The 13,444-nt window shown below is 49.4% G+C and overlaps 1 protein-coding gene across 3 annotated transcripts in view; it reads left to right on the forward strand.

Annotated features, from left to right (window-relative positions):
• Nucleotides 1–13,444, forward strand: part of MBTPS2 (membrane bound transcription factor peptidase, site 2) — a 354,709-nt gene that overhangs the window by 296,016 nt on the left and 45,249 nt on the right. For all 3 annotated transcript variants that reach the window (XM_063955767.1, XM_063955765.1, XM_063955766.1), the window contains exon 9: nucleotides 12,450–12,645. In XM_063955767.1, the coding sequence (XP_063811837.1) occupies nucleotides 12,450–12,645 (196 nt within the window). The remainder of the gene's footprint in view (nucleotides 1–12,449; nucleotides 12,646–13,444) is intronic.

The following is a 13,444-nucleotide window of genomic DNA, read 5'->3' on the forward strand; positions in this document are numbered from 1 at the left end:
CTCATTCTGCGGCTGGATTGCCGCATCCAAAATCAGTAAAAGCCCATTCCACAAGGAAGGTGGGTTCTTCTTGGGCGGCTGCCCGAGGGGTCTCGGCATTACAGCTTTGCCGAGCAGCAACTTGGTCGGGTTCAAACACTTTTGCAAAATTCTACAAGTTTGATACCCTAGCTGAGGAGGACCTTGTGTTTGCTCATTCGGTGCTGCAGAGTCATCCGCACTCTCCCGCCCGTTTGGGAGCTTTGGTATAATCCCCATGGTCCTTACGGAGTCCCCAGCATCCACTAGGACGTTAGAGAAAATAAGATTTTACTCACCGGTAAATCTATTTCTCGTAGTCTGTAGTGGATGCTGGGCGCCCGTCCCAAGTGCGGACTTCTTCTGCAATACTTGTATATGGTTATTGCTTAATAAAGGGTTATGTTATGATGGCATCAGGTTGGCTGATGCTCTGTTGTTGTTCATACTGTTAACTGGGTATGTTATCACAAGTTATACGGTGTGATTGGTGTGGCTGGTATGAGTCTTACCCTGGATTCCAAAATCCTTTCCTTATAATGTCAGCTCTTCCGGGCACAGTTTCCTTACCTGAGGTCTGGAGGAGGGGCATAGAGGGAGGAGCCAGTGCACACCAGTAGTCCTAATTCTTTCTTAGAGTGCCCAGTCTCCTGCGGAGCCCGTCTATTCCCCATGGTCCTTACGGAGTCCCCAGCATCCACTACGGACTACGAGAAATAGATTTACCGGTGAGTGAAATCTTATTTTCTCTTACATCCTAGAGGATGCTGGGGTTCCACATTAGTACCATGGGCTATAGACGGGTCCACCAGGAGCCATTGGCACTTTAAGAGTTTGAGAGTGTGGGCTGGCTCCTCCCTCTATGCCCCTCCTACAAGACTCAGTTTAGAAAATATGCCCGGAGGAGCCGGTCACAGCTAGGGGAGCTCTCCTGAGTTTTCCTGGAAAAAAGTTTTTTTTAGAGCTTACTATTTTACAGGGAGGCTGCTGGCAACAGCCTCCCTGCAGTGAGGGACTGAGGGGGGGAGCAGTGTCCGCCCTGTGGGGTCTGAGCCACTGTCTCTGCTGACTGAACACTGAGCTCCAGAGAGTTCTGATCGTTCTCCGCCACAGGGGACCGCTCGCCCCAGCAGCATGCCGCCACCCCCTTGCAGAGCTGAAGAATCGGTGGCGAGTGAGACACCGACCCCCCTAGCAAGCGGGGGTCGGTATGAAGATGGTGGCAACAGGATAGGAGTGCAGTGGATGGCTCAGAGGTACATGGTGCGGCACTATGAGGGGCGCCCTAAACCTGCGCGACACCCTACACTGGTCCAGAAGCCTGTCGGGGTCCCCGGATCTCAGCCAGCACTAAATCCTCAGGCCAGTGTAATCTGATGAAGAGCGGGAAGACAGCGCCATTAAGGGGGCGGAGCTTCTCAGAGCGGACCCAGCAGCGTTCAGCACCATTTTCCTACCTGCACAGCGCTGACAAGGAGAATCAGGTCCCTCCACAGCAACTCCAGCTATCTACAAACGGTACCAGGGGGTTGTAGAAGGGGGGGGGGGGGGGGGGAGGTGACGACTGTGTATCCTATTGTGGTACACAGTCAGCGCTGAAAAGGGGTCTCCCTTTGGTATAAAAGTGCTGTGTGTGGGTTGGCTCCAATCTCTGTGTCTCTCTTGCCATTCTTGGGGGGGGGGGGGGGGGGGGGGACTCTGTCTGCCATCCCCTGTGTGTGTTTGGAGTGTTTGGTGGTCTCCTTTAGCTATGTCCAGGGGCACTGTGTCATATGCTACAGAGGATTTGTCCTCCCAGGATGATCCCATTTCATGTAATCAGGATAGCATTGGTTTAGCACAGATACCAGCAAGGGAGCCTGAGTGGTTTTCCTCTATCAAATCTTCGATTTCTCAGATTTATGACAGGGTTGCAAGTAATGAATCTGCAACCCAGGTATTACAGAACTCTATGGCAGCATGGCCCGTTTCTGGTACCACGGGACGCTCCGCTATATACCCCCACAAACGTGCGCTTGTACATGTCACGCAGGTTGACACGGATACCGATTCTGACACCACAGACGGTGATGGGGATGTGTTTCGGGGGTCTGCATCTCTTGCAAAGGGGGTGCAATTGATGATAGAGGCTATCAGGGATGTGTTACATATTAAGGATACCACAACTGAGCAGGTTGAGGAGGCTTTTTTCAATAAAAATAAGAAAGCCTCGTTAACCTTCCCTGCGTCAAAGGAGTTGAATGCTATATTTGAGAAAGCATGGGAAAACCCTGAGAATAAATTCCACATCCCTAAACGGGTACAGGTGGCATTTCCTTTCCCTGAGGAGGATAGAAAAAAAACAGGAAAACCCGCCGATTGTTGACGCATCTGTGTCCAGACTCTCAAAGAAGGTGGTTTTACCTGTTCCAGGATCTACCGCCTTAAAGTAGCTGGCTGATCGGAAAATGATAACACACTTAAAACAATGTACACTGCTTCAGGGGCCATATTACGTCCCACTAATGCTAGTGCATGGATTGCAAAGGCGATAGTAAAGTGGTCGGCTACCTTACTAGAGGATTTGGATACGAGGTACGATGGATAAGGGTGATGTTGAAGTATATTTACGCTACCTTCATGATTCAGCAGGTTTTATGGTAGAATCCATGAAAGACCTAGGTTCCATGGCTGCGGGAATCTCTTCCATGTCTGTATCAGCTCGTTGGGGACTGTGGCTGCGCCAGTGGTCGGCCGACGCGGAATCCGTAAAGAGTGTGGAGTCCCTACCCTATACAGGTCAGGCTCTCTTTGGGGAAGCTTTAGACGCGTGGATATCCACGGCTACAGCGGGTAAGTCTCCGTTTCTTCCCTCAGCTGCACCTACTCCGAAAAAATCCTTCTCTTCTTCAGCAACACAGTCCTTTCGGCCTAACAAGCCTAGAAAGGCCAGACCGTCCAATACCTTCTTTAGCGGAGGTCGAGTTCAGTCCAAGAAACCTGCTGCTGCAGGTTCCCAGGAACAAAAGCCTGCTTCAGGTACGCCAAAGTCCTCCGCATGACGGTGGACTGCGCGGCCTGGAGGTGGGGCCAGTGGGAGCGAGACTCAGACAATTCAGTCACGTCTAGGTATCGTCCGGCCTGGATCCCTAGGTGATAGATATTGTATCCCAGGGATACAGGCTGGAATTTCAAAGTCTCCCTCCTCATCGTTTTTTCAAATCAGGCTTACCAGCTCTGCTGGCATACAGCACTGTCCTACAAGAAGCTGTCCAAAAGTTGGTGGAGGCACAGGTCATTGTGCCAGTTCCTCCTCTTTTGCAAATCGGTCAGGCCCATTCTGAACCTAAAATCATTGAACCCCTTTCTAAGGGAGTTCAAGTTCAAAATGGAGTCTCTCAGGGCGGTGATATCAGGTCTGGAAGAGGGGGAATTCCTGGTATCCCTGGATATCAAGGATGCGTACCTTCACATTCCGATTTGGCTGCCGCATCAGGCTTATCTCCGCTTTGCATTGCTGGACTGTCATTTTCAGTTCCAGGCCCTGCCATTCGGCCTCTCCACAGCACCAAGGGTGTTTACCTAGGTGAGGGCAGAGATAATGGTTCTCCTCCGCAAACAAGGGGTGAACATCATTCCATATCTGGACGATCTGCTGATAAAGGCATCGTCCAAGGAGAAGTTGTTGCAGTCCATTGTTCTCACGACCCGCCTCCTCAGGATCCACGGTTGGATTCTGAACCTTCCAAAGTCACATTTGGAACCAACCCAGAGGTTGTCCTTTCTGGGAATGATCCTAGACACAGAAGTGCAGAGGGTATCTCTTCCACAGGAAAAGGCATTGGTGATATAAACAATGGTCCGGGATGTCCTGAAGCCAGTCCGGGTGTCGGTTCATCAATGCAATCGCCTGTTGGGGAAGATGGTGGCCTCTTACGAGGCTCTCCAGTATGGGAGGTTCCACGCTCGGGCCTTTCAACTGCATCTCCTGGACAAGTGGTCAGGATCTCATCTCCACATGCACCAGAGAATACGTCTGTCGCCGAAGGCCAGGATTTCGCTCCTCTGGTGGCTACAATTACCTCACCTGGAGAGCCGCAGGTTCGGGATTAAGGACTGGATCCTTCTAACCACAGATGCAAGCCTCCGGATCTGTTAAGGCCCACTCTACTCGTAAGGTGGGATCTTCCTGGGCGGCTGCCCGGGCTGTCTCTGCATTGCAACTTTGCCGAGCTGCAACTTGGTCTGGGTCGAGCACGTTTGCAAAGTTTTACAAGTTCAATACTTTGGTCTCTGATTATCTGAAGTTCAGTCAATCAGTCCTGCAGGAGCCTCCGCGCTCTCCCTCCCGTTCTGGGAGCTTTGGTACATCCCCATGGTACTAATGTGGACCCCAGCATCCTCTAGGATGTAAGAGAAAATAGGATTTTTGTTACCTACCGGTAAATCATTTTCTTGTAGTCCGTAGAGGATGCTGGGCACCCGCCCAGCGCTTCGTTTTATCTGGTTCTGTACTTCTTTGGTTAAGTTATGTACTGCATTGTTACTTGGCAAGTAATGTTTATGCAGTTGCTGAGTGTTTCAAGCTCGTTAGCTTGATGTGCCTTTTATGTGTGAGCTGGTATGAATCTCACCACTATCTGTGTTAAATACTTCTCTCGAAGATGTCCGTCTCCTCGGGCACAGTTTCTAGACTGATTCTGGTAGGAGGGGCATAGAGGGAGGAGCCAGCCCACACTCTCAAACTCTTAAAGTGCCAATGGCTCCTGGGGGACCTGTCTATACCCCGTGGTACTAATTTGGACCCCAGCATCCTCTACGGACTACGAGAAAAGGATTTTTCATATTGCTGTCAGTTATTTTGTGCTGTACTTACTGTACGCAATTTGTATTTCTTTGTTGTTGTTACCTAGGGCTTAGTCACGCTTCTTGTAGTACAGTGCCATTTTTATTACAAACATGGCCGCCAATACATTGCACAGGCTTCAGTGCCAGAGAGGGGACGCGGCCAATCATGGGTGGATGGCCTTGTTCTGAACGGCAACTGCCTCTGAATAGAATGTACTGCAACTGTTTCTGGCGGTGTGCTCCAACTGAGTGTTACTCGGCGTCCCCACTTGGCGCGGACCCAGCCAGGGATTTAATCAAATATATTGATTAAAGTCAGAAACAAAGGTGGATGTATGAACACTGAGCTTAAATGTATTTTCTCTGACGTCCTAAGTGGATGCTGGGGACTCCGTCAGGACCATGGGGAATAGCGGCTCCGCAGGAGACAGGGCACAAAAGTAAAAGCTTTAGGATCAGGTGGTGTGCACTGGCTCCTCCCCCTATGACCCTCCTCCAAGCCTCAGTTAGGTTTTTGTGCCCGGCCGAGAAGGGTGCAATCTAGGTGTCTCTCCTAAAGAGCTGCTTAGAGTAAAAGTTTTGTTAGGTTTTTTATTTTCAGTGAGTCCTGCTGGCAACAGGCTCACTGCAACGAGGGACTTAGGGGAGAAGAAGTGAACTCACCTGCGTGCAGGATGGATTGGCTTCTTAGGCTACTGGACACTAGCTCCAGAGGGACGATCACAGGTACAGCCTGGATGGGTCACCGGAGCCGCGCCGCCGACCCCCTTGCAGATGCTGAAGGGAGAAGAGGTCCAGAAATTGGCGGCTGAAGACTTCTCAGTCTTCATGAGGTAGCGCACAGCACTGCAGCTGTGCGCCATTGCTCTCAGCACACTTCACACCAACGGTCACTGAGGGTGCAGGGCGCTTGGGGGGGCGCCCTGGGCAGCAATGAAAGTACCTATGCTGGCTAAAAATACATCACATATAGCCCCTGGGGCTATATGGATGTATTTAACCCCTGCCAGGTTGTCAGAAAAACGGGAGAAGAAGCCCGCCGAAAAGGGGGCGGGGCCTATTCTCCTCAGCACACAGCGCCATTTTCCTACACAGCTCCGCTGCTAGGAAGGCTCCCAGGCTCTCCCCTGCACTGCACTACAGAAACAGGGTTAAAACAGAGAGGGGGGGCACTTATTTGGCGATATTATTATATATTAAGATGCTATAAGGGAAAACACTTATATAAGGTTGTCCCTGTATAATATAGCGTTTTGGTGTGTGCTGGCAAACTCTCCCTCTGTCTCCCCAAAGGGCTAGTGGGGTCCTGTCCTCTATCAGAGCATTCCCTGTGTGTGTGCTGTGTGTCGGTACGTGTGTGTCGACATGTATGAGGACGATGTTGGTGAGGAGGCGGAGCAATTGCCTGTAATGGTGATGTCACTCTCTAGGGAGTCGACACCGGAATGGATGGCTTATTTAGGGAATTACGTGATAATGTCAACACGCTGCAAGGTCGGTTGACGACATGAGACGGCCGGCAAACCAATTAGTACCTGTCCAGGCGTCTCAAACACCGTCAGGGGCTTTAAAACGCCCATTTACCTCAGTCGGTCGACACAGACACAGACACGGACACTGACTCCAGTGTCGACGGTGAAGAAACAAACGTATTTTCCATTTGGGCCACACGTTACATGTTAAGGGCAATGAAGGAGGTGTTACATATTTCTGATACTACAAGTACCACAAAAGAGGGTATTATGTGGGGTGTGAAAAAACTACCTGTAGTTTTTCCTGAATCAGATAAATTAAATGAAGTGTGTGATGATGCGTGGGTTTCCCCCGATAGAAAATTATTGGCGTTATACCCTTTCCCGCCAGAAGTTAGGGCGCGTTGGGAAACACCCCTTAGGGTGGATAAGGCGCTCACACGCTTATCAAAACAAGTGGCGTTACCGTCTCCAGATACGGCCGCCCTCAAGGAGCCAGCTGATAGGAGGCTGGAAAATATCCTAAAAAGTATATACACACATACTGGTGTTATACTGCGACCAGCGATCGCCTCAGCCTGGATGTGCAGCGCTGGGGTGGCTTGGTCGGATTCCCTGACTGAAAATATTGATACCCTTGACAGGGACAGTATTTTATTGACTATAGAGCATTTAAAGGATGCATTTCTATATATGCGAGATGCACAGAGGGATATTTGCACTCTGGCATCAAGAGTAAGTGCGATGTCCATATCTGCCAGAAGATGTTTATGGACACGACAGTGGTCAGGTGATGCAGATTCCAAACGGCACATGGAAGTATTGCCGTATAAAGGGGAGGAGTTATTTGGGGTCGGTCCATCGGACCTGGTGGCCACGGCAACAGCTGGAAAATCCACCTTTTTTTCCCCAAGTCACATCTCAGCAGAAAAAGACACCGTCTTTTCAGCCTCAGTCCTTTCGTCCCCATAAGGGCAAGCAGGCAAAAGGCCAGTCATATCTGCCCAGGGATAGAGGAAAGGGAAGAAGACTGCAGCAGGCAGCCCATTCCCAGGAACAGAAGCCCTCCACCGCTTTTGCCAAGTCCTCAGCATGACGCTGGGGCCGTACAAGCGGACTCAGGTGCGGTGGGGGGTCGTCTCAAGAGTTTCAGCGCGCAGTGGGCTCACTCGCAAGTGGACCCCTGTATCCTACAAGTAGTATCCCAGGGGTACAGATTGGAAATTCGAGACGTCTCCCCCTCGCAGGTTCCTGAAGTCTGCTTTACCAACGTCTCCCTCCGACAGGGAGGCAGTATTGGAAACGATTCACAAGCTGTATTCCCAGCAGGTGATAATCAAAGTACCCCTCCTACAACAAGGAAAGGGGTATTATTCCACACTATATTGTGGTACTGAAGCCAGACGGCTCGGTGAGACCTATTCTAAATCTGAAATATTTGAACACTTACATACAAAGGTTCAAATCAAGATGGAGTCACTCAGAGCAGTGATAGCGAACCAGGAAGAAGGGGACTATATGGTGTCCCTGGACATCAAGGATGCTTACCTCCATGTCCCAATTTGCCATTCTCACCAAGGGTACCTCAGGTTCGTGGTACAAAACTGTCACTATCAGTTTCAGACGCTGCCGTTTGGATTGTCCACGGCACCCCGAGTCTTTACCAAGGTAATGGCCGAAATGATGATTCTTCTTCAAAGAAAAGGCGTCTTAATTATCCCTTACTTGGACGATCTCCTGATAAGGGCAAGGTCCAGAGAACAGTTGGAGGTCGGAGTAGCACTATCTCAAGTAGTTCTACGACAGCACGGGTGGATTCTAAATATTCCAAAATCGCAGCTGTCTCCGACGACACGTCTGCTGTTCCTAGGGATGATTCTGGACACAGTCCAGAAAAAGGTGTTTCTCCCGGAGGAGAAAGCCAGGGAGTTATCCGAGCTAGTCAGGAACCTCCTAAAACCAGGAAAAGTGTCAGTGCATCATTGCACAAGGGTCCTGGGAAAAATGGTGGCTTCTTACGAAGCGATTCCATTCGGCAGATTTCACGCAAGAACTTTTCAGTGGGATCTGCTGGAAAAATGGTCCGGATCGCATCTTCAGATGCATCAGCGGATAACCCTGTCTCCAAGGACAAGGGTGTCTCTTCTGTGGTGGCTGCAGAGTGCTCATCTACTAAAGGGCCACAGATTCGGCATTCAGGACTGGGTCCTGGTGACCACGGATGCCAGCCTGAAAGGCTGGGGAGCAGTCACACAAGGAAAAAATTTCCAGGGAGTGTGATCAAGTCTGGAGACTTCTCTCCACATAAATATACTGGAGCTAAGAGCAATTTACAATGCTCTAAGCTTAGCAAGACCTCTGCTTCAAGGTCAGCCGGTATTGATCCAGTGGGACAACATCACGGCAGTCGCCCACGTAAACAGACAGGGCGGCACAAGAAGCAGGAGGGCAATGGCAGAAACTGCAAGGATTCTTCGCTGGGCGGAAAATCATGTGATAGCACTGTCAGCAGTGTTCATTCCGGGAGTGGACAACTGGGAAGCAGACTTCCTCAGCACGACCTCCACCCGGGAGAGTGGGGACTTCATCGGGAAGTCTTCCACATGATTGTGAACCGTTGGGAAAGACCAAAGGTGGACATGATGGCGTCCCGCCTGAACAAAAAACTGGACAGGTATTGCGCCAGGTCAAGAGACCCTCAGGCAATAGCTGTGGACGTTCTGGTAACACCGTGGGTGTACCAGTCGGTGTATGTGTTCCCTCCTCTGCTTCTCATACCTAAGGTACTGAGAATTATAAGACGTAGAGGAGTAAGAACTATACTCGTGGCTCCGGATTGGCCAAGAAGGACTTGGTACCCGGAACTTCAAGAGATGCTCACAGAGGACTCATGGCCTCTGCCGCTAAGAAGGGACTTGCTTCAGCAAGTACCATGTCTGTTCCAAGACTTACCGCGGCTGCGTTTGACGGCATGGCGGTTGAACGCCGGATCCTAAGGGAAAAAGGCATTCCGGAAGAGGTCATTCCTACCCTGGTCAAAGCCAGGAAGGAGGTGACCGCACAACATTATCACCACATGTGGCGAAAATATGTTGCGTGGTGTGAGGCCAGGAAGGCCCCACGAAGAAATTTCAACTCGGTCGATTCCTGCATTTCCTGCAAACAGGAGTGTCTCTGGGCCTCAAATTGGGGTCCATTAAGGTTCAAATTTCGGCCCTGTCGATTTTCTTCCAGAAAGAATTGGCTTCAGTTCCTGAAGTCCAGAAGTTTGTCAAGGGAGTACTGCATATACAACCCCCTTTTGTGCCTCCAGTGGCACTGTGGGATCTCAACGTAGTTCTGGGATTCCTCAAATCACATTGGTTTAAACCGCTCAAATCTGTGGATTTGAAATATCTCACATGGAAAGTGACCATGATGTTGGCCCTGGCCTCGGCCAGGCGAGTGTCAGAATTGGCGGCTTTGTCTCACAAAAGCCCATATCTGATTGTCCATTCGGACAGGGCAAAGCTGCGGACTCGTCCCCAGTTTCTCCCTAAGGTGGTGTCAGCGTTTCACCTGAACCAGCTTATTGTGGTACCTGCGGCTACTAGGGACTTGGAGGACTCCAAGTTGCTAGATGTTGTCAGGGCCCTGAAAATATAGGTTTCCAGGACGGCTGGAGTCAGGAAAACTGACTTGCTGTTATCCTGTATGCACCCAACAAACTGGGTGCTCTTGCTTCTAAGCAGACGATTGCTAGTTGGATGTGTAGTACAATTCAGCTTGCACATTCTGTGGCAGGCCTGCCACAGCCAAAATATGTAAATGCCCATTCCACAAGGAAGGTGGGCTCATCTTGGGCGGCTGCCCGAGGGGTCTCGGCTTTACAACTTTGCCGAGCTGCTACTTGGTCAGGGGCACACCCTGGCTGAGGAGGACCTGGAGTTCTCTCACTCGGTGCTGCAGAGTCATCCGCACTCTCCCGCCCGTTTGGGAGCTTTGGTATAATCCCCATGGTCCTGACGGAGTCCCCAGCATCCACTTAGGACGTCAGAGAAAATAAGAATTTACTTACCGATAATTCTATTTCTCGTAGTCCGTAGTGGATGCTGGGCGCCCATCCCAAGTGCGGATTGTCTGCAATACTTGTACATAGTTATTGTTACAAAAATCGGGTTATTATTGTTGTGAGCCATCTTTTCAGAGGCTCCGCTGTTATCATGCTGTTAACTGGGTTCAGATCACAGGTTGTACAGTGTGATTGGTGTGGCTGGTATGAGTCTTACCCGGGATTCAAAATCCTTCCTTATTGTGTACGCTCGTCCGGGCACAGTATCCTAACTGAGGCTTGGAGGAGGGTCATAGGGGGAGGAGCCAGTGCACACCACCTGATCCTAAAGCTTTTACTTTTGTGCCCTGTCTCCTGCGGAGCCGCTATTCCCCATGGTCCTGACGGAGTCCCCAGCATCCACTACGGACTACGAGAAATAGAATTATCGGTAAGTAAATTCTTATTTTAAATCGTTCCGTTTTATTAAAGGCATTAATTATATTATAAATTGTAAGCTTCTATAGTAAGTCTGAAAGCTTTTGTATAACCAGCTTGTCTAGTTACCTTATTGAGAAGCCAGGTGTTTATCTAGATTATTGTGGACCATCCTCTCCTACTGCAAATTCTTCACTCCATTGGTCTGCGTGACACTGCCCTCTCTTTGCTGTCCCCTACCTTTCTGACCGTTCTTTCGCTGTCTCCTCTCATGACTCCCCCTCACTTCCACTAACTGTAGGGGTACCCCAAGGTTCTGTCCTTGGTCCTCTTCTCTTCTCTCTCTATACGTCCTCACTAGGTAAGCTCATTAGTTCTTTTGGTTTCCAATATCATCTCTATGCTGATGACACCCAAATCTATCTTTCCTCTCCAGACCTCTCCCCTGCTCTCCTCACTCGTATCTCCAACTGTCTCTCTGCTATCTCTTCCTGGATGTCCCAGCGCTTTCTTAAACTTAACATGTCTGAGACCGAGCTGATCATCTTTCCTCCCTCCCGCATAACCTCACCTCCTACAATCTCATTATCTATTGATGGCACTACTATCTCTTCTAGACCCCAAGTGCGCTGTCTTGGAGTAATCCTTGACTCCTCCCTCTCCTTCAAACCACACATTCAGCACCTCTCACAAACCTGCCATTTTCATCTAAAAAATATTTCCAGAATCAGACCCTTTCTGACCCAGGATGCTACTAAAACTCTTATCCACTCACTGGTCATCTCCAGACTGGACTACTGTAATCTGCTCCTGACTGGCATTCCTGACAAATACCTCTCTCCACTCCAATCTATCCTCAATGCTGCTGCCCGGCTCATCTTCCTCACCAAACGCACTACGTCCACCTCTCCTCTCTTACTAGACCTTCACTGGCTCCCCTTCCCTTTCAGAATCCATTTCAAGCTTCTCACACTCGCCTAAAAAGCCCTCACCCACTCCTCTCCCATCTACATCTCTGACCTTATCTCCCTTTACACTCCCACCCGTCCTCTTCGCTCTGCTAATGCACGCCGACTCTCCTGCCTACGGATTACTTCCTCCCACTCCTACCTCCAAGATTTTTCACGTGCTGCACCACTTCTTTGGAATTCCCTACCTCTCCCCCTCAGACTCTCCACCTCTCTACAAAACTTCAAACGATCTCTCAAGACCCACTTCTTGACCAAACCCAGCCAAATCTCATCCTAACCCTCTGTTCTATGCTCTCTATGTACCCCATCTGTGTCACCCCTGTCTGTCTACCCCTCACCTTTAGAATGTAAGCTCTCACGAGCAGGGCCCTCTTCCCTCATGTGCTTATCCTTTCTTACTTTAATAATCTTCAACTGCACCACATCCAGCAGTCTTCTGCCACCTGATACTTATTGCAGTGTCATCTGCTGATGTAACTATGTTTATTTACCCTGTACTTGTCCTATACTGTCATCAACAGCAAGTTGCTGTTGTCCTGTTTGATTATTTGTTTATGTACTCTGTAATTGGGCGCTGCGGAACCCTTGTGGCGCTATATAAATAAAGGATAATAATAATAATAAATTGTACAACCCAGCCTGTGTGATAAGTGAGAAACCACATGACCTCTGATCTCTCTTTGTTGTTGACAGTATGTGTGTCTCCCAGCAAGGAAGGCAATCCAAACAAGCCTAGAATGTAAATCTAATACAGACTGTCAGAAGTCAGCTGCTAACGGTGTCTGTGCTGTCCCATCAATAGAGAACCAGAGTCGCCTGATCCGAGTAAAGCATCCGCCTCAAGTAGATATGTTGTTTATAGGCTATCCTGTACATCTAGAATATGGAGGTGAGGAACTATTCATTTGGCATTTTGGTGGCAAAGAAAGGGAAGTATAACTCGTCTGACTTTCACCACTTTTTTTTTTTTTTTAGTACAGTGTAGTTTGTTAAAGATCAACACAGTCCACATCTTAGCTTTTGGGTTTTTTTGCACGTAAAAGTGGCAGGGGTGGTTTAGAAAAGGGTTACCATGATAAATGGAAAATAATAATCTTAGTGTGCATTTAAAGAGGTCAAATAGGGTTTACATACAGGGTACTCCAAGTGTAATCTATATAAGGGGTTGGCGGCTGGGAGACCAGCGCTGAGGATCGCGGCGGTCATCATACCGGCCCTGGGATCCCGGCAGCAGAATGCCGGCGCAGGGGGGTGGTGCGAGCGCAACAAAGCATTTTGCAGGCAAGCTGCACTCGCCGTGCAGTGGCATGGTGCCTTGCTGCGCTTGTCACAGGTTCTATTCCCACTCTATGGGTGTCGTGGAATAGTGCCTGTGGGTTGGATCCTCTATATGAAAAAGCACATTGAACAAATTACATATATGTTTAAATCCCCATCCTTCACAGAATTTAGAATGTTTTAAATTGTATATCCACTCTCTATGCAGGTTATCTCTGTATGTATCCATTTTAAACACTGGGAAAGTTTCAAGGTGCCTATCTACTTCCATTCAAGCATAGTGGCCCTTTAGTGGTGTCCTGTTAGTACAGATCCGAGGAGTACTTTTGAAGCAATTGCCCTTTTGCTTTTCCTTGTGCTTAGCAACAGACTGATCACCCCAAATATATTTCATTGCTCTGAGCGTAGAT

Source organism: Pseudophryne corroboree, chromosome 2, assembly GCF_028390025.1.
Source record: "Pseudophryne corroboree isolate aPseCor3 chromosome 2, aPseCor3.hap2, whole genome shotgun sequence".
Lineage (NCBI taxonomy): Eukaryota > Metazoa > Chordata > Amphibia > Anura > Myobatrachidae > Pseudophryne > Pseudophryne corroboree.